This window comes from Neoarius graeffei, chromosome 6, assembly GCF_027579695.1.
Source record: "Neoarius graeffei isolate fNeoGra1 chromosome 6, fNeoGra1.pri, whole genome shotgun sequence".
Classification (NCBI taxonomy): Eukaryota; Metazoa; Chordata; class Actinopteri; order Siluriformes; family Ariidae; genus Neoarius; species Neoarius graeffei.
This window is the reverse complement of record NC_083574.1, coordinates 8,246,814-8,269,103: the sequence shown is the minus strand read 5'-3', so window position 1 is coordinate 8,269,103 and position 22,290 is coordinate 8,246,814. Positions and strand designations below refer to the sequence as shown.

Sequence of the window (22,290 nt, the reverse complement as noted above, 5' to 3'; positions counted from 1 at the left end):
AATATTTATTCAGTTTTAAGAAGACAGCGTCTAAAGAAGCCAGATCCCTCTGAACTGTAAACTCAATGCTATCCCAGAAATCCTTCCTGTAATATGCAAATTTGGCCGCCTCTGATTGGACAGCGCGACGCATCAACAGGCAGAAAGTGTAAAAGTACAAAATGTGTTAAGTGGGCTGAAGCAGTAAAGATCAGATTCAATGGAATATTTATCAATGAACAACTTAAAGTTAATATAATAGTGTACTTTATATTATAATCAAGCATGTCAAGCCTACCGTCACTGTGTAACCTATCTCTCTCAAGCAGTAGATCACTTCACTCATGGTTCTCTTGCTAGCCCCGCGCCGGTGCTCGGCTTAGGTTTCACTTTGCAGTGGCTGTGTCAAGACGTGTTATGCTTTGCAATAAAAAAAAAACATTGGTATAAAGCAAGCCCATTCACTTTTTTATGCTGATAAGAGAATTACAATGTTTTATTATGTGACAAAAATGTGCGATTAAATTGCGATTAATCGCGAGTTAACTATGACAGTCGCGACATTAATCGCGTTCAAATATTTTAAATCGCTTGACAGCACTAATATATATATATTTAAAAAACCCATCTTGTATAAACACACTGTATTTGTCATAATGAAAGCTAAATGTGGTGGGTTAAAGTAGAGAAAATCCCAGTTGTATATTGGTTCATACACACACACCCTTACCTCTCCACACGCTGCATATTGCACTGTGACAGTAAACTTGGTGTTCCCACGGCTTTTCGCTAGTACATACTGGCACTTTCCCGTATGCATGTAGATGCGGCCATCAAACGTGGTCACATGTGTGTCACCCATCACTGTACACTCCGCTGGAATTCAAACACACACACAGGTAAACTATTGTATACAGATTCCTCCATACGTTTAAAACATTACAAAGATACAAAAAATACAGGGATTAATTAAACCAGACGCAAAACCAGACTTACAAGTGCAATTGTTTTCAGTGCAGTTCCATACTCCTCCCATGCAGACACTGAAAACAGAATGACAGGAGGACAGAGTCTTATAAATTCTGGACTAAATGTTACTGCATCACAAATAATGTTGAAAGAACATCCTCGGTGCAGGAGTTCCTACTCACAGTGGCACTTATTAATTTATTTCTGTGACAAATGATATTACATTTTAAATGGTTTATATGGTTTTATAGCAAAACAGTACTGACCTAGGAGAGATGTAAATTCCCAGGACAATAATTTGAGTGAAGCCTACAATTACTGATGAAGGATGATGAGATTTTTGGATTAATTACTATCAATGAACTATTCCAGAAGTGTCAAACATGACGCCCATGGTTTGAATGCGCCCTGTTGTTGCCATTATTTCAATTTGGACAAATTTACATCGCGATATAAAAAGTGATATTGTGCATCACGGAAATGTGTCACATCAGCATTCTATGAATTACGAATCCCATGCAGTTGGACTGTTTGAACACCAGGGGTCCCAAACTCTCAAATCTAGCTGTAGCATAGCTAATAATTTAAATGACATGGGTTCATTACCAGACAGTACAGCCTAGCTCCAGAACGTGACCCAAAGAATAAGCTGTGCCATGATATACACACGGACACTGAGATGCCGCAATACAAGTTCCATTTTGTAGAATCAAACCTGGAGTGAAAATAGAGAAGATAAATGAGAGACACTGAGAAATTTATGAATGGATATAAAATATCCATTTCCAGCAACATTACTGAGCACTCGGAGCCAGTTCTTGAGATGTAGATTAAGCTCGGTCTTACATTTTCAAAGATGATTTAAAGGTGACATATTATACGCTTTTTCCACAAGCTGATGCAGTTCCCTGAGGTCTTAATGAAATGTCTGTGACATGCTTTGGTCAAAATACCACAAGGATAAAGCACCACAGCTCTCTTTTCATCTAGTCTAAACAGCCCTGTTCAAAAATGGCTGATTTGAGTGTCTGTTTCTTTAAATGACAAATGAGCCTTTGCTCGCTCCGCCTCCCCCCTTCACTGGCCAATAACGTAGCAATAGACCCCTTCGCAGTAAACGTCATTCATACGTAAGCGGAAATTGCGCGTGCAGCCTGGACCCAAAAAAGACTCAGAAATGCCTAGTTGTTGTGTTGTCGGGTGTCAGAATCGTAGCAGTGATGGGGTTAAAATGTTCAGAATTCCAGCAGGATCTCACCTATTCCAAAAAAATCGCCGACGTCTATGGCTACAAGCCATCAAACGTGTAGACTGGGATGAAAGCACTATCAAAAATGCGCGGGTTTGCAGCACCCACTTCATCACAGGCTATTTATTAAATCTTTCTTTTTTATTCTTTCTAGTCTTCGTTTATTGATGTAGCAAAATACTTTGGTAACGTTTGTCTGATTAGCTGGTCATAGTTACACAATGTAATGAATATTGTTAGCATGTTAACTTAGCTTTGCATGCAATTTTGTTTGTAGGAGAGGTCTCGCTTGACTCAAGCAGTCCAGATTTTGTGCCATCATTATTTGTGTATGCCGAAAATCACAATTTTAAAGCAAGGATGGAAAGGTAAAATTGTGTGCCCTCACTCTAAATGCCAACTCACGTTGACTGCTCTAACCTAGCTCCCGCCCCGTTCAGTTTCATTTCTGGTCTCTGCCTCTCGCTTTTTACGCAGCTCTGATTTCTCTTAGCTGCACTCTTTACACTATCATTCCTTTCATGCCATTACCTCCTGCAAATTGCTGTTTAGTGTTGGTATTTGCTGTTGTAGCTAAAGCCACATTCCCATCACATCACTGGCATAATTTGATTAAAACAAAATGAATATGAATGTCCCATTGTTAATCAAGTTGTACATGCCCACACATAACAATCATATGCGTCTAAAGACTTGTAGGCACGAAGTTTTTCGTGGATGTACACTGAAGTCTTGTCAATAAGGTACGAGTATATATCTGGCCATTGTATACCAGGGAACTTACTAACATCGTCCGTCCACTCTTTAATTAAATACGGATCCGGTAGGCGATGTCCACTTGTTAGAGTTAACTTATTTATGTAGCATTCTCGATCTTGTAACGACAATTGTTTGGCATAATCTGACAGTTCGTAATGCCGGTCTATGGGCAGCGCCATTGTTTCTGGGTCTAGGCTGCGCGCGCATCCTGGCAACGGTCGGTTTGTTTACAAACATGCGAAGGGGTCTATTTCATCATATATATTCATTCACAAAGACAATTTCCAAGCCATGAGTGGAGATATTCAGATAAGGGGGCGGGATAATTCTAATTATGATATAGAAAGTGGAGCCAAATCTGAACGGCTTGTTGAAGCTCATGTTTTCTGAAATAGGCAGCCCAAAAGAAACTGACTGGGTGTCTTATTTCAGACACTCCAGCAGAGAGGAACCATTAGGGCTTTCTAGACCTTCAGAGAAGGCCCAAACATATCAGCATTTCAAATGCTATATTTAATTTCTTTCATAATTTCATTATAATTATTCTCTTCTAATTTGGCCTCATTTTCTATCAAATTTGCTTCAGAAATGAATGGATTACTGTTCTGAAAACTTTAAAATTGAGTTATCCAGTGACTTTTTTTGTTTGTTGTCTCTAATCTGAGAAGATTTTCGAGCTGGCTCACTCATTGTTTAGGTCTGCATTGCTAGGACAGAAGGCCATGGTAGAGTATGTTTATGTAGGAAGTGACAGATGAATTAACCAATCAGATTTTGATTTATAGTGGGAGGGACCAAAAATTTATCGCCCTAGGCCTTCTCGAGGGCCAATACTAGCTTAACCGTCAGTCGTTCATTAGTAGTGCTAGCAAATGCTAATAAAGCAGTCAAGCCAGTGCTATCGAGAGCAAGTAGCACAGACTAATGACCGAGAAACTAAGATTTCTGTCTCCAGACTCTTCTCCCACGCTACATGATTTTTCACTCAGATTTAAGTATTCATTTCCCGACGCATTTTACTTAGTTGCTTTTAAAATCAACAGACACACAATGGAGCGACCTGGCAGCCTGCCACTAATCCCTTAAAAAATCCTTTGCCGTGTTGCTTTTTTGGAGTCTGGCTAAGGTTTGGCTGAGCTCAAGTCCCAGCTCTAATCGTAACAGTTCGCCATTCCAGATACCCAAATGTATGTGCACAAGCACTGAAAAAGTGATTTTTTTTATATTATGTCACCTTTTACATTACTGTTTGTAGTAGGAGATGAGGCTTATGTTACTCTAGAAATAATATACATATCTTCAAGCATGTCTAATGATAAGGAGATATAACATTAAGAGTGAGGACTGTGGTAGAACACTTACCATCGGGGCAGTAGCATCCATCCAGGCAGTGTAGGTTGGTGCCGAGACACTCTTTTTCAAAAGTGCAGGTCGGGGGGCAGCAGCTGATACAGTCTCTATGGACAAAGCTATCTTCGCATCCATCCACTATAACATGCAACATAATAATATTCATTATAATCAATGCCTGATTTTGCAAACAGGCAACTCAATCTCAACGATGTAAGACATTCAAAAGGCTTAAAAGCAAGTGATGAGAGCAAACTACCAACTAGTGTTGAAAGAAAACAGAGAAGTATTCTTCATGTGCATGTTATTTTCCAAGCCGGAAGTCCGCCATGTTGGATGATAACAACAACCAAGATAGCGGCGCTTCATGTGCGAGCTGCTGCAATGCTTCATGATTTTCTTTTGATTTCGTTGCCTTTGAAGAAAGACAATGCCTCCTTTGTGTGTGGGATAGACTTACGGTAATAATGCTACGCGTGACAAAGAGAAACAGTTCTTCAGAATTCCCAAAATAATTAAAAACGGCGACAAAACAGATGAAGAACTGTCCAGAGAACTGCATGCGTATGCTGTGGTTCAAAAACATCTATCGATTTAACTGAGGAAGAAACTAATTACACCCGCATGTGTGCGTGGTGACCACTTTATATCTGGTAAGAGTTCGTTGCTAATTAAAGCTGTTTTCTGCCGATTAATTTGAACTTTTGAGCTTTAACACGAACACTCTGCTTCTCACCTTGCAGGAGAGAAACCGGCAAACCTACACGATAAAACCAATCCAGATTGGGCACCAAGACTCAAATCAGGATACGATAAGATCAAGATGAAAACTCATCTTGCAGTATCGAGAAGCAACAGGATAAATGAAAGATCTGCCAAGAAAGCCAGATTAGAAGCAGCGTGAGAAACCTTAGCGAATCTAGATATACAAGGAGAACCACGTGGGTCAACTTTACCAGGTGAGATATTAGATATTAGCGATGCCGTTCCAGTAACCCAGTAACTTCGTTTTACTTATACACTTTTTTTTTTTTTTTAGTAGAACGAGATCGTTCACAATATCAGTGTATTCAATCAGTGATAATGAGGCTAAATCCTCTGTATAATTGGACGGCTTTAACATACAGTGGTGCTTGAAAGTTTGTGAACCCTTTAGAATTTTCTATATTTCTGCATAAATATGACCTAAACAACATCAGATTTTCACACAAGTCCTAAAAGTAGATAAAGAGAACCCAGTTAAACAAATGAGACAAAAATATTATACTTGGTCATTTATTTATTGAGGAAAATTATTCAATATTACATATCTGTGAGTGGCAAAAGTATGTGAACCTCTAGGATTAGCAGTTAATTTGAAGGTGAAATTAGAGTCAGGTGTTTTCAATCAATGGGATGATAATCAGGTGTGAGTGGGCACCCTGTTTTATTTAAAGAACAGGGATTTATCAAAGTCTGATCTTCACAACACATGTTTGTGGAAGTGTATCATGGCATGAACAAAGGAGATTTCTGAGGACCTCAGAAAAAGCGTTGTTGATGCTCATCAGGCTGGAAAAGGTTACAAAACCATCTCTAAAGAGTTTGGACTCCACCAATCCACAGTCAGGCCCTGTCCACACGGCAACGGATTCAGGTGAATCTGATAAAATTGTTTATCGTTTCGGCCTGGCGTCCACACGGCACCGGCATTTTGGGTGCCCCAAAACGAAATCTTTTGAGGAACGGGTTCCAGAGTGGAAAAATCTGGCAACGGCCCCGTTGCGAAGTTGTCTGGATGAGTAGAACGGATTTGTTTACGATGATGTAACAACCACATGACTGTCAGTGCTTCACGCCGGGTAGAAGTGTAACGAACTCGATGCGAGTTGTCAACAAATCCTATAACTTGGTTCATGAAACGCGCTTACAAAATATTTTCACTGTGAATATTTATTGTGTAATGGTGCAAAGTGAGAGAGAGAGAGAGAGAGAGAGAGAGAGAATAGCCCTTAGGGCAGAGTCTTTAGTCCAAACACTGCAGAAGCAGTACCAAACCGCGCACCGCCCGTGCGCTTTCCAAAAACAATCCCGCCAGCAAAAATAGAAAAAAAAGAGCGATCTCACCTCTTCAGATGTTGGTTTAAGTCCGACAATACATTCCTCAAAAAGGGCGTAGAAGAACAAAGTAATCCATCAACGTGTAGCATTCAATTCATTCCGGACCATTAAAGAATTCTGGAGGATATCAGAATGTTGATGTACCGGCTTCCATCTACCCCCATTTATTCCTCTCTCTCTCCATCTACCCCCATTCATTCCTCTTTCCGAGTCTTTCGTTTTACGCTACTGATTAATAATCAAAACTTTATGTGGCTAATGCTACAGAAGAAGGGGTTTATGCGCATGCGTCTACTTCTTCTATTGTTCTGGTGTCTCCGATGGGACCGTCTTACAGCGCACCTAGAGGTGTGGCATGTGTATTGCATCGTTTTCAGCAAGCGTTGCCATATGTACCTGAAATTTTACTGATCCGTTGCCCATGTGGACGCGATATTTAAAAAAAAAAATCTCATTGCTGTTGTCGTGTGGATGTAGCCTCAGACAGATTGTGTACAAATGGAGGAAATTCAAGACCATTGTTACCCTCCCCAGGAGTGGTCGACCAACAAAGATCACTTCAAGAGCACGGTGTGTAATAGTCGGCGAGGTCACAAAGGACCCCAGAGTAACTTCTAAGCAACTGAAGGCCTCTCTCACATTGGCTAATGTTAATGTTCATGAGTCCACCATCAGGAGAACACTGAATAACAATGGTGTGCATGGCAGGGTTGCAAAGTAAAAGCCACTGCTGTCCAAAAAGAACATTGCTGCTCGTCTGCAGTTTGCTAAAGATCACGTGGACAAGCCAGAAAGCTATTGGAAAAATGTTTCGTGGTCAGATGAGCCCAAAATAGAACTTTTTAGTTTAAATGAGAAGCGTTATGTTTGGAGAAAGGAAAACACTGCATTCCAGCATAAGAACCTTATCCCATCTGTGAAACATGGTGGTGGTAGTATCATGGTTTGGGCCTGTTTTGCTGCATCTGGGCCAGGACGGCTTGCCATCATTGATGGAACAATGAATTCTGAATTATACCAGCAAATTCTAAAGGAAAATGTCAGGACATCTGCCCATGAACTGAGTCTCAAGAGAAGGTGGGTCATGCAGCAAGACAACAACCCTAAGTACACAAGTCGTTCTACCAAAGAATGGTTAAAGAAGAATAAAGTGAATATTTTGGAATGGCCAAGTCAAAGTCCTGATCTTAATCCAATCGAAATGTTGTGGAAAGACCTGAAGCGAGCAGTTCATGTGAGGAAACCCACCAACATCCCAGAGTTGAAGCTGTTCTGTACGGAGGAACGGGCTAAAATTACTCCAAGCCGGTGTGCAGGACTGATCAACAGTTACCAGAAACGTTTAGTTGCAGTTATTGCTGCACAAGGGGGTCACACCAGATACTGAAAGCAAAGGTTCGCATACTTTTGCCACACAGATCCGTAATATTGGATCATTTTCCTCAATAAATAAATGACCAAGTATAATATTTTTGTCTCATTTGTTTAACTGGGTTATCTTTATCTACTTTTAGGACTTGTGTGAAAATCTGATGATGTTTTAGGTCATATTGATGCAGAAATATAGAAAATTCCAAAGGGTGCACAAACTTTCAAGCACAACTGTATATGGGTCAAAGCCACAAATTTAAACTTTTCTCTGAATCTTGACTTGACAGAGGACTCTAGAGAATCGTAATATTTTTTTAAAAAGTCGGAGCTGCATCACCGTTATTGTTCGCACGAGACGGCATTTTGGATTTGTAGATCATCCAATATGACGACGGATGCATAAGTCATGCTATTTTGTCATGTGGTTGCACATGAATATAGAATTTAAAAAAAACAATCAGAATACAGACAATGTACAGTATTGACTGGAACTTGATGTGCTACAGTAATTACAGGGAAGCAGCAATCCTGTTTTTCCATTTTTGATTGTTACTGATACAAAACATTGTGCGATTGTGACAGGATTTAAGATTATACGTGTGTTCTGCTTTTGTGCATGATCTGGGTGGTGTCGGTTAACAACACACAAGTCACAAGCTCACGGCATTAAATAAATCGGCAGATCAAACAAAAAACTTTCCAATATCAATTTTGCATTGAGGCGAATATCAGTATCCCTTACTAACAAGTGAGAATGAGCTCGAGTTCCCATGGGATCTCTTTAAAACTCTGATGGCTGCAAACAGCTTGTAAAGTAGCGTTATATTATCATGACGATTGATGAGATTATTAAAATTTCTATTGCACAGATGAATTTCCTTTGAAGGATTGTCCTTCACTGACCTGTTTAATGCTTAATAAATGGGATGGGTTAGACTGACCACATGTAGGGAAGCTGTCTCTCCATTCTCGGACTGGATAACCAACATGGGAGCAGGCTCTGGCGTATTCGACCAGTGTCCGGCAAAATGTTTCATCATCATGTGAGCTGAAAAAAAGTTACACTTTACAATGTCAAAATAGCTTTACATGCTCAGAAAAATAAAGGTAGCAAACTGTACATCTTTTGCGCTTTCTGTATGAATGTTTCAGCTGCAAATAATTTTAAAGGTACATAATTGGACCTTAAGGGCTCCAGAGACAGCATACGGGTCCAGCAAACATGTAAAGAATGCACTTATAGACAATTAAAGAAAGATCGTAATGAACATCTGGAATCTGAACTTCCCTTCCATCCTTCTCAGCAGCTGGACCTGAATCTCTTTATAACTGCCATTATCAATCTAATAAATATAACCACCTCTTCTTCACATGCAAGATGAGAGAGAGAGAGAGAGAGAGAGAGAGAGAGATGTAGTTACCCGAATCCAAACTAATTTTTTGTAGATTTTATATATGAGTGATTCCACGCTTATGGGTACTGAAATGGGGACATGAACTTATTTTTAAAAATTCACCTAAAACCATTTCTTTTTTTACCATCAGGTCACAAAACATGTAATCTTTAATGAATGATATGTTAAAAGATAACTTTAATTTTCTGAGATGTAATAAAAACATATTTATATGCCAAAGTCAGAACGTAACAGAAGTGTTGTGGACATATATATTCTCAATTTTAACAATGTAGAATGACTTTTTGAAACATAGGAAGGTGATGTTTTAGCAAATATAATTAATAAACATGTGTAGTAGAATAAACATACACATTCTTTCAATAAGATTAACATGGTATATAGCTAGATTGTAATTAATTTGTAACAGACACGAGATGGACAATCGTAACAGAAGTAATGTAACAGACATCATTTTGGAACTCATAGGCTTGACTTTTGCATATAAATATGTTTTTATTACATCTCAGAAAATTAAAGTTATCTTTTAACATATCATTCATTAAAGATTACATGTTTTGTGACCTGATGGTAAAAAAAGAAATGGTTTTAGGTGAATTTTTAAAAATAAGTTCATGTCCCCATTTCAGTACCCATAAGCGTGGAATCACTCATATATATGACATTTTACTGGGAAATATGCCACTCCTATTTTTCATACAAACTACATCTGGGACATTGAGTATCATATTTTCCAATATCTTCACTCGTGAGTAAACTGATGAATTGTTTTGAGAAATGTGGGTACTTTTTATTTGTGAATGTGTCTATATAATAAAAAGAAAATCACATGTTGGATTAAAGATATGAAGTTTATCTTCTCGTGTTGAAAAACTCACATTTTCATACGAAATACATCGCGTATCTGAGTTACATTTAAGTTATTCCGCAAAATCGAAATCAAGTCGTACATGAGCTGATAGCCGACGAGGCGCGTAGCACTGAGTCGGCTATAAGCCATGTATGACGAGATTGAGGGGAATCACTGTTTTATTTTATCCACATTCACTGGATTTTGAGAAACAGAGCATTTTTTTTTTTTTTTTGCAAACTCGATAAATAAAAACTTAATGCAAAACGTCCAACAAAATAATTTCTGCTTAGAATGTAAACAAACCGGCGAAATGACAGGAGTGATTTGTGAAAAATGCTGTAATAATAATTCTTGAAAAATAAAAAAAGATTTTTATTTCGTCCTCGGTTGGTTCAGCAACATGCTCCACCATTTTGTTTTTCCTACTCACGGTATATGAGCTGATATCCTAGTAGTAGCCAATCAGAGCACGTGACTCCAGATCCAGTGAATGTGGATAGAATAATTTCCGATATTTCATGCCGATGACATCACTCCAAGTGTTTTCCCGCTGACTGGAAGCGTGTTGTCAAAATGGCGAACCGGTTCAAAATTAAAATTCTTTTGATTAACTTGCGTTTTTTTTTTTTTTGTGGATGTGTCCATATTATATAAAGAACATTACATGGTGGCATGAAGATATGAAGTTTATTCAAGTGTGCTTCTAGTATACTTCTTTTAAACTAAAAATAAGAGAGTATGCTTTCAGTTTACTTTTTATTTACTTCTCAGAGATATACTTAATAAAGTTATACATAAGTATACTTGGCTTATACTGAAAAGTATATAGAAAAGTCTAAGTATATTAAGCTTATACTTAAACTTTTGATCAAGATATACTTAACAAAAGTGTAATACAGTATTAAAATATTTATGCCTTATGTTTAAGTGTACTTGCCCTGTAGTTGTGCTTCAGCATTGTTGACTCTTAGGTATGTCTGTGGCTCCATATAAGTGTTTTGTGTTTGTTTTTTTATTTCTCCTGAGTGGGATAATTATTATTATTTTTTTTTTATTTCTTTTTCTTTAGAGCTTGGATGTCAATTTCAGTTGTCATTGCCATGTTTTTATACTTTGGCATTTAATACAATCTTGCTTTAAATTTTGATTTTTAAAGAAAATGAATATGTTCTTAATCCTGAGTATCTGTGGTCATTTTGTGAATTCTTACCTTTATAACTTCATTGTAACTTAAAGTACAAAACACTTAAGTTGTCTACTGGTAGTGTGCATGAGGCAGAGGTGGACAGTAACGAAGTACATTTACTTGAGTACTGTACTTAAGTACACTTTTTGAGTATCTGTACTTTACTTGAGTATTATTATTTTTGGAACCTTGTGATTTTAACTTCACTACATTTGAAAGACAAATATTGTACTTTTCACTCCACTACGTTTCTATCAAGGTCCTCGTTACTATGAAGCAGCTTTGAAAGTGGATGTTTTTTTCTTTTCTTTTCTAAAACGTGATTGGTTTTTTCGCAGGTGACACTGAGACAGCCGATCAGTAATCACTAGAGTCACGTCACGTCCATAGACTGTATAAAATCAAGTTCAATGATTTCTCAACAGCATTATTTAAACACAATCAGCTGATGCCAGAATGGAAGGAGGCGGTTCTTTTGGGGAATGCACGCACTCCCGTGGCCATAACTAGAACCCATGTTTCAGTTTTCAGAAAGGATTTGCTTTGTTTGCCAAAAACGAACCACATCACAGCCTACAAAAACTCGCTGTCCAACCTGCAGAAGCATATTGAGGTATATAAACATTTTATTCCAAGAGAAAGCTTGCAACAAAGTTGTGTATGCTTTTAGAGTTAGTGATAACGTTGCAATAGCTATGCAGTCTGGTTAGTCAAATGACTTTCTATGGATTTGCCCGCCAAGTTGCCATAGCCTTGTCCACGGCTAACATTTACACATAGCTAGTTAACTTGGGCACTGCTAGTTAGCATGTAAAAACGGAGTTACGCTAAGATGAATAACGTTAACTTATCTGAAGTCCTTTCAGAAATATGTTTCAGCATAATCTTGCCAAATAAACAATGTGGAAATCTTTTTCTAGTAGTGTTAGCTACCCAATATGATTTTGAGTTTGAAAAGAGTTTGCTAGCATGTCAGGTGGAGCTTCACTGACTAGCTACTTTAACGTTAAACCACCATGATGCACAGCATGCGTTCATTTTGTGAATTCATATTTCTGTCTTTGGTAACGGCATTAGGTTTTGTAAACATTGTGGCAATAATACAACGATGCGTTGACAGAAAATGTACTTTTAATACTTAAGTATTTTTAAAATTAAGTACTTCAGTACTTTAACTTAAGTAAAAAATTGACAACAACTTTCACTTGTATTTGAGTAACATTTGACCAGTGTGATCTGTACATTGACTTAAGTAATGAAGTTGGGGACTTTGTCCACCTCTGGCATGAGGTAAGGGTTTGGGCTAGAAAACTAATAGTATACCTACAGTAGAAGGGTAATTGCAGTATACTTCAAAACTAAAAAGTGGACTAGATGTATATAACCAGTAACTAATAGTATATTTCCAATATGCTATAAAGTATACTTTAGTAAACTAAAAAGTGGACTAGAAGTTTAAAACAAGTATATTTCCAGTATACTATGAAGTATGCTTTTGTAAACTAAAGAGTTGACTACAAGTATAGAACTAGTAAACTATTAGTATACAAGTTTACTTGTGGTATACTTGCAGTACAAAATAAAAAATGCCAGTTGTATACTCAAAGTTTACTTCTCTTAGACTTAAAGTATACTTTTTATAAACTAAAAGTGGGCCAATTTAGTCCCAAAAAGTATTAATTAGTTTACTTACAAGTATACTGTAAGTCACTGATATCAGTATACTTGGTACACAAAATTATACTTAAGGGAATATACTTTTTAACTTTACTTAAGTATACTTAACAAAATTAACTTGAAGTATACTTTTTTTTTGAAAAGGGTTCTTGCGTTGAAAAATATATTTCACTCATTCGCTATGCTCACTCGTGAAATATACATTCACCACTCAAAGATAAACTTCATATCTTCATGCAACTGTGTAATATCCTCTCTATATATACACACACAGTACTAAAGGCACAGCATAGCTACTGTGAATATTAACTCTGTCAATGGCAGGATAACATTTAATGCTCAGTACCATTTGAAAATATCGAAATATTGAATTTTAACTAAAATTCCAATGCAGAAAAGTTTCAGGGAATTTTAGAGCCTTTGTATGCAGGAAAATTTTTGTCCAACCACATATTTTCTAGTCCAGGCACTCAAATGAGCAACAACAAATCCACTTTGAATTATCGCAATTATACCACCTTATTCTGCATATCATATAAACACACGCAGATATGCATACACACGCTGACTTTACTTACACACAGAGATCTGACACACAGCTGGCGACAAACGGATTGGGATCTATGTTCTCATGGCAGGAGACAAAAGGAAAGAAAAGCAAAGCACTGCACTTCTCAATGGCATCCTGTGTGAAGGACACAAAACAAAACAGGTCTGAATGACACACCGGCGAATACAGAAAATAAACATAAATCCACATATAGCATCACACCTACTGTACTGTATATACACACATTTAAGATTACGGAACTTTATATTCATTGTCTTCAATAGTTAATGAATTATCTAAGAGTTTTAGCATTTAGCAATTCCTCAGATGGTTAACTACCTACATCAGTAAAGAGCGGTTAATTGCATGTGTGCTAAAAGAAAATTGAAATAGAAATTCGAAATAATGTATAAGTAAAGTAAATGAAGCAGATGTGAAACTACATTTCTAAGTACTAATTAAGAATAATTACCAACTCATTATATGTGTTTTATTACTCTTCTTGTGGGTTTATGGCCTTTACAAAACAGGCATGAAAAGTGTGAATTGAACTGATTTTTCTCAATTCCATGCTAATTAGGTTTGACATAGTCAACTATGGTTTCATCTAATTCTGTCATATGCAGTGTTTCATTAAATGTGTATGGAAATAAAGGAATAAAGAATAATATGGAGATAAAAACAAATAAAGGAAGTAGCAGAAATCGCTGGTGCCTCAGGTCAGATTACACAGCTAGTGCTAGTTAGCTTACTTTTGCTAACAATCTGCCATAAAAGCTAGCAAGAAGTCACAATTTTCACACTGATTAATGCATTATTTAAAAACTAGCGCGGCGGCTACAATTACCCACAGTCCATAATTATCGACACCTTTTCAGGTTTACCAATAAAAAACAATTTTGCAAAGATGAGTTTCAGTTACAACAGTTATTATTGGTTAATTAATCAACCGGAAGACCCGCCTCACCCTTTGACCTTGTCGTCTGATGACACAGCTCGTTACCTGAGATGGAATTTTTTTCAGCACGATCAGCAAGTTGAGGAAAACCCAGACATTATCATCGCAGGTAAGCGTGGTGGAAAGATCATGGACATGTTTTTTACTCATCAAATTCACCGATATTTCATGATCTCCTCGTCGAAACCTACTTTGTTTCTTACTCTTTCATTTGACAGTCGCCATTTCGTATCTAAACACGCGTTTGAGAAGTCACGTGAGGTGTCGATAATAGTGATCACTTTCACCGGTGTCCACCATTATCGACACCCTGTGGAATTAAGTGACATTTATAACCGTTATGGATCGATCTTTGTGTAGCATTGTTGAAGTAGATGAAGTACTTTAAAAAAATAAAAGTGCTGTGATTTATAATAGGTTTTTTTTTTCTGATTCATAACAGAATGGAATGTTTATAGAGTATTTGGAATCCTATTGCAATAAATAGAATTAGACCAGAATGAAATTCCTAGCATATAAAAAATTACATGCTTGAAATATTCAGATTTTTCTATTCCATTCAGAAAATATTTTTTTGCAGTTTGTTGTAAATATCTACCACATATTACAATATCAGTAGACACTATATTCTTAGATGTAAATTTAAAATCTCAATTAAAAAATAAAAATAATCGACCTTTGACCTGGATTTTCATGGGTTACAGTGTCATTTGCCTGTTGACATTTATCGGTAAACTACAAAACTAGAAATTAATACAAACAACGAATGATTAACAAAATGTGATCTACGAAAATACTTAGAAAGTGGAACAAAAAGATTTTCTGTCACAGGTTAAACATTATCAGTTCATTTGTTTACAAACATTAGAATTACTTCCTCATTTACATAAACACCGGCATCAATATATTTATATAAAAGATATTTTGTACTAAATAGAAGTCTATGTAAAAAAAAATTAAATAGAAACTGTTTTGTTAACTTAATACCACATACCGATTTTTTTATATATATATATATATATAAATAATCATCTGGATGTCGATAATTGTGGAACGATGTCAATAACTGTGGACAAAGGTATCAACATTTGTGGAACAGCGTCACGTGATCTGATACGCTAAGTAATCGGGAATCAACTCTTTTTTTTTCCAGTGGAAGTTTGAGTAACTATTCACGCACAATTTATGTATTGAAAGTCTTTTCTACTTTTGCAACGACCAAAAGATCGTTTAAGTGTCGATAATTGTAGCCGCCGGTCTATTTTGCTTTGGAAGCATTTACATTTTGACTCCTACCATTTCTTATCAGAAGTTTAAAAAAAAAACCAGGATGAAAACACCATCACACCGCTATCATACACTTACATCCATTTCAGACTCAGAGGAACATGGTCCAGGAAAGTTTTCATCTATAGCAGGACAGGGCGGTTCATGGGGAAGGTCCACAATCCAGCTGTTCCCAAACTCAGCAACATTTTCAGATTTTATACCTAAAAGTACAACAAACAGTTTCTGTCTTCTTAAACCTGTCTATAGTTAGTTAAACCTAAAACCTTTTTGATATAGAAATTTACTCTATCTAGGGTGTAGGAGACAAAAAATATACCGTATTACATAATTCTATATCAATTCCTGTCCAATTAAAAGGACACTGAAATATGCATTCCATCACAACTTGTACAATATATTTAACCACAAAAAAATATGTTTCTGAAATATTTGAATTTTTATCTGCATTATTCCTGTCACAGCATGAGTAAACTCGAAGTCTACCTCAGCTACATGCAGAGCTGATGTAATTGACCTGAACTGGTCGCTGATAGATACGGTAAGTGTGTCTCGGCCTGTTTGTCTCACCGAGGCTGGTGCTGAGATCATCTGATCCGTCATCATTGTAGTTTCCACACAGGCCACAAGGCCGTCCTTTGTGCTCCTCTGTCATTTTGAGGTAAACGCCAGAGCTTCCATCCCAGGCCAGAGAGAAGCCAAATGTGCTCTTCACCAGGATGTAGTCAGCGAGACGCTCAATAAAGACATTATGAACCGTTTGGGGCAAATTCAGTCTACAGCAAGAGAACAAGAATAAGAACAGCATAATATAAAGATTTTTTTTTTAAAGGACAGCGAGACTTCATTTTCATTCTAAAAGCATGAAAATGGTTCGAGTGAATCAGGATGAGCATATAATCACTCTTAATTATACTGCTTTGAAAAACAAACAAATAAACAGTCTCAACAACATCAATGACTCTTATTGTAATGTGTAAAAAGAAACGATTCGTGTGCATAGTCATTCGACTTTCCTTGATACTTTTTTAATTATTTATATATCCAATTACGCTAACCTCTGTTCCCCCTTTAGCACCCGATAGCCTCTAATGTGGATCTCCTCCTCGTTTGGAAAGAACAGACTGAGAGAACGAGGACAAGAGTACACTGAGCCACTACAGGAACGACTGTTGTGAACCTGCCATTCAGAGAAACAGAGACAGAAAGTCAAGTCGAAGAACACAGAGGCAATCTGAGGACAGATAAAGAAGTGGTCAGTAAAAAAAAAGCCTTCAGAATGACGCCATACATTTGTTTGTAACTATCTTTTCATTGTACAAAACACTGTTTATCAAAGTATGTGAAGGGACAAGGGATCACTACACTGTTGATGATCTCACTGAAGGTAAAATGTCATACCAAAGTAAAAAGAGACTCTGTATGACTATTAAGTGTGCTGTGACTCAGTGGTCTGTAGCTCAGCTTCATTGAAAACGGTGCTGTAAAAGTGTCTCACCCAGACGGTATACCGCGGCTCTGTTGAGTGACAATCTTTGGCCAAGATATATGAACACGTTCCAGGGAAGTAGTAGTACATTCCGTCAAATGTCTCAAAATGGTGCTGACCCCATGAGCGACAAATCCCATCCCGGTCCTGCCCGAGGTTGGGAACTGAAATCAACGAACACAAAATTCACAGATATTTAATCAAACTTGGTTAATAGAAGATAAATGTCCAACATCATGCTAAACATCAGTTTTGTATCATTTACTGCTCATCTCTTGACATGGTTTACAGTGCATTAAAGCCACTATCAGTGGCTTCACAGTGATGAAATTGAAATCTTTATTGGGAGAGGGAGCCCTGGCACCAAGTTAACTAAAACATAAAAAGGAGGAGATTGAGGCATGTTTCTCCTGAGCAAATACAAAAAACAGTCACTAAATACAATAACAAACACAGACTTACTTACATAACATTTCAACTTTATATATGTATATAACTTTAAGGGATCACATACACAGAGGATATTACATGCTTGCATGAAGATATGAAGTTGGTGAATGTATATATCACGAACGAGTGAAATATTTTTTCAACACGAGAAGATAAACTTCATATCATCGCACCACCGTGTAATGTTCCTTATATTATATGGACACATCCACCAAAAAAAAAAAAACACAAGTTAATCAAAAGAATTTTAACTCTGAACCGGTTCAGCATTTTGACAATGTGCATCCACTAGTCAGTGGGAAAACACCAGGAGTGATGTCATCTGAGTGAAATATCGGGAATTATTATACATACAGAACACTTTTTTGATGGAATAAAAACATATGTTCTATTCCCTTCTAGCAGGTTTCATTCATTTGCTTTGATAGCATGCAATATTGTTAGCATATCGCTTATCCTACGTGTATTACGTCACTCTACTCAATGGAGAATCAGCGTTGAATACGGATGGTTGTCAAGACAACATGACGTCACATGTCAGAGACGTAAAACTTCCGCACTTGCGAGCAACTGTGACAATTTGTAAACAAACATGGCCGCCAGGTTTGCTTCGTTAAATCCAGAAGATTCTGAGAGAATTTTGAAAGAGAAAGACGCATTGAACACCCGAAAGGAATGTGTATGTATAATAATAATAATAATAATAATAATAATAATAATAATACTGATTAACAGTTTTTTGTGGTATATCAGATATATTCCATTCAGGATGGAATATACCTGATAGACCACACCACGCCAGCCAATATTATTTAAATGTGTCACTCAGATCCATGATGTATTTCGTATGAGATGAGTAGCATGCTATAGATGCACAATGGTGTAACATAGGGAAAAAAATTAAAAATTCAGGTTTTGATTTTATGTACTGAAATAACTATTAGGCACAATTTTTACAATATCTATATAAATTAGTTGTTTTTACCCATTTTAACCTTGAAATCAGCATTTTAATGATTACCCATAATGCATTGTTTATCACGCTAAAACAAGCAAAAACGTCATAAGACAGTGGAAATACTACCTTTACTACCTTCACGTGGCGTCTTTCTTGATCGCACGTGCCTAGAAGTGTACCTTCTAGAACATTCCTGGGTGGTCACGGACTGTCACGTAGCCTAGTTCGATTGTGAAACTCGCTAGGATGGAGTATTTTCGCGAGTTTAGTGGCAAACTTTTGCGCCACAATTTCTCTATTCTCGAAATTTGTAACCTGAAACCCTACAAGAAATGTTTCATAATGTTTGGGATTTTGAAAAATGCTTCTAGCAAGTTTATTTCGCTGTATTTTTCCGTGAAACTTGGCACAAATCATCCTTAAGTGATGAGCGTGACATTGTTATTTTGGTATGGGTCACGGAGTTAGTTGGAAGCGGGAGAAATGAGAGTTTCTCAACTACAGCAGCACTTCTCACCATAGATGGCTGGCGTGTTTCACAGCGTTTGGGATTTACTAAATCGACTAAATCCCTAGATCTACTGAAGCTACGAGGATATAAATCACCAGGATTCTAATTTACTGGGTGAGAAGTATTATATTTTTTTTTGAAAGGTTTATTCGCGCTACAAGTCCATGAAAGTTGGAATTGTTCGTGAAGGGGTTAGTTAGATTTTGGTAGCGTGACGCGCACAACAAGCAAAAGAAAAAACAAATTTTCTTCTGAATTTCCTTGCTTTATCAAAATTATTTTTGATACATTAAAAGACTGTTTTTAATATTTAAGCGATTTTTTTATTATAGAGAATATTTGATCAAAACTTTCAAAACAGCATTCAAAGTGATTTTTCACGGGTGTAAATGTTACGCGTGACGTCCATAATTACGTTAAATTTTAAGAACTAAAATTCTGTTAAAAATTCTAGATTTGTGCTATCATTCTGGGGGTTTGCTGAATAATACTTTAGGGAGTTCTCTTACAATGCTGAAAATTCAATGAGTTTTGGTGAAATTCTAGAAAAGTTATTTACATTTTAACGTGCCTGATAGCGATTGTGCTCACACAGCGTGCTGCTCATATTGAAAAACGCAAGTTTTTCAGCACAAGAAGATAAACTCCACATCTTCAAGCCAGCGTATGATTTTCTTTTTATTATATCGACACATTCACAAACAAAAAGTTCCAAAAAGTATCAAAACAATTCATCGATTTCCTCACGAGTGACATACAGAGATTTATGTCATGGTTTTGGTTCTCCATGTCCCGGATGGAGCTCGTATGAAAAATACAAGTGGCGGATTTCCCAGTAAAACACTCGTGTCCGTATAATATATGTACATATGATGTAATCTTGATGATTATTCACTCATTTTAATTTTTTATTTTTTTTTACCTCCACCAACTTCATTGGAGGAGGTTATGTTTTCGCCTCCGTTTGTTGGTTTGGGTGGTTTATTTGTTCCCAACATAACTCAAAAAGTAGTGAATGGATTTTGATGAAATTCTGAGGAAAGGTGAGCCATAGGCCAAGGAACAATTGATTAGATTTTGATGCAAATCTGAATATGTGGCTTGACGAAGGTATGAAGTCTACTGGGTGCCCTTCTAGTTTAAATAAGTAGCAGGCACACATAAGTCTAGATCTTTAATGTGTACTTTTTGGTTACTGTAACCTCTTTCAGTGATTTTTTTTTTAAAGCCTGGACTAGAAATACTATACGGGGAAAGAACAAGCAATATTTACCGTTTCTTTATAGTATCACATTTATAGCAGTGATTATCCACACACTGCAGACTATATACACTACCATTCAAAAGTTTGGGGTCACTTTGAAATGTCCTTATTTTTGAAAGAAAAGCACTGTTCTTTTCAATGAAGATCACTTTAAACTAATCAGAAATACACTCTATACATTGCTAATGTGGTAAATGACTATTCTAGCCGCAAATGTCTGGTTTTTGGTGCAATATCTCCATAGGTGTATAGAGGCCCATTTCCAGCAACTCTCACTCCAGTGTTCTAATGGTACAATGTGTTTGCTCATTGCCTCAGAAGGCTAATGGATGATTAGAAAACCCTTGTACAATCATGTTAGCACAGCTGAAAACAGTTTAGCTCTTTAGAGAAGCTATAAAACTGACCTTCCTTTGAGCAGATTGAGTTTCTGGAGCATCACATTTGTGGGGTCGATTAAATGCTCAAAATGGCCAGAAAAATGTCTTGACTATATTTTCTATTCATTTTACAACTTATGGTGGTAAATAAAAGTGTGACTTTTCATGGAAAACACAAAATTGTCTGGGTGACCCCAAACTTTTGAACGGTAGTGTATACATTATTTCTAAACTTGTGGTATTTTGGTCTTTTTAACTAGTCCTGTGTTGTTGTCTTCTGTAGAATGCACATGATGTCCTTACTTAAAAAAAAAAAGACATCTCTTTCATGACTGCAGGCAGAAAAATTATATTTTTTTCTTATTATACATTAATTACGGTGTCCAATTATTAAATAAATCTGCACAGTTTGTCTGTGCAATAAAAAGTTAATTACTTACATTGTAATCATATTAGTAATTCAAATTACAGTACATTTAGTTTTAGAAAAATTAATATCAGAAAAATGTAGCACTTCTTTTCTCCTTGAGAAGTCACAATTTTCTTCTTTTGTTAGTACCCTTTGTAGTACCTTCAAGTACCCCTAGGAGCACACACACCGTCATTTGAGAAAACCTGGTCTGTGCAACTACCAATAAAATGTTTTAAATCTGCACTGTCTTTTATTGTATTTATTGATTATGATCAGTGATGCCCGAAATCCTTCTAAGAAACACTTCCTGCATCACTTTCATGGTCTTTATCATGACCTGTTATTGCCCTGGACACACCCGGGTGCTTTATGGTAGGTCTATACCTGGTTAATTTAACATATTATGTACAGAGGCTCTTTGTCAGCAGCACTTTGCTCCATTTGTAACCCAATGCCAACAAATTCACAGACGAAATGAAGCATACTTTCTGGCCACAGATAAAAGTGCTCGGTGTATTAAATTCGATAAAGTGACCTTACTCTTTTACGATTCTGACTCATTTTAAGATACGGTATATGGTAAAGTGAGTGCATTATTCATAGTGAATGATGATACTGCATTAAGGAACTGATTAACGAGTTTATTTCATTGTTTCAAAAACAACTTGTTCTTTTATTTGCTGTAGTTTTTGTCATGAAATTTCATTCACAAAGAACATCAAGATTCAAGGTTCTGTTGCAACCTTGTTTGTTTCTTAACAACAATTCTTATTTTATCCTATAAATGTCAAAAATAATGTTCTATTTTATGCCTTAAACACATAACCACACTCAGCTAACTCAGACCAGGCAGTCAGAAACTGTTTCTTAGACAAGTTTATCATCTATAGGTTCACTACTTCTCAACCGAAAATAAATCACTGACTACATCACCTTGACTACAATCGCAACCTTACCAATCAATTTGTTTCTAAATTGTTTATCTGTGGTTATTTAGCTTTGAAAGCGCTCCAAACGTACTCTACCCCATCACCTCACCAGGTGATCAATTAGCCATTCCTCTTACTCATTACCCTAAAATATTTAAACTCTTCTCGTTTATTATCTCTGAGTCGTAAAGTTT

General features: G+C 36.7%; 1 protein-coding gene across 1 annotated transcript in view; it reads right to left on the bottom strand.

Moving 5' to 3' along the window:
• otogl (otogelin-like) overlaps positions 1-22,290 on the bottom strand; it is a 172,307-nt gene that overhangs the window by 127,358 nt on the left and 22,659 nt on the right. The window contains exons 19-28 of the mRNA XM_060923103.1: positions 17,202-17,356; positions 16,762-16,883; positions 16,274-16,479; positions 15,782-15,906; positions 13,487-13,593; positions 8,719-8,825; positions 4,319-4,444; positions 1,555-1,663; positions 976-1,022; positions 710-855 (exon numbers count right to left, since the gene is read on the bottom strand). Of these exons, the coding sequence (XP_060779086.1) occupies positions 710-855; positions 976-1,022; positions 1,555-1,663; positions 4,319-4,444; positions 8,719-8,825; positions 13,487-13,593; positions 15,782-15,906; positions 16,274-16,479; positions 16,762-16,883; positions 17,202-17,356 (1,250 nt within the window). The remainder of the gene's footprint in view (positions 1-709; positions 856-975; positions 1,023-1,554; positions 1,664-4,318; positions 4,445-8,718; positions 8,826-13,486; positions 13,594-15,781; positions 15,907-16,273; positions 16,480-16,761; positions 16,884-17,201; positions 17,357-22,290) is intronic.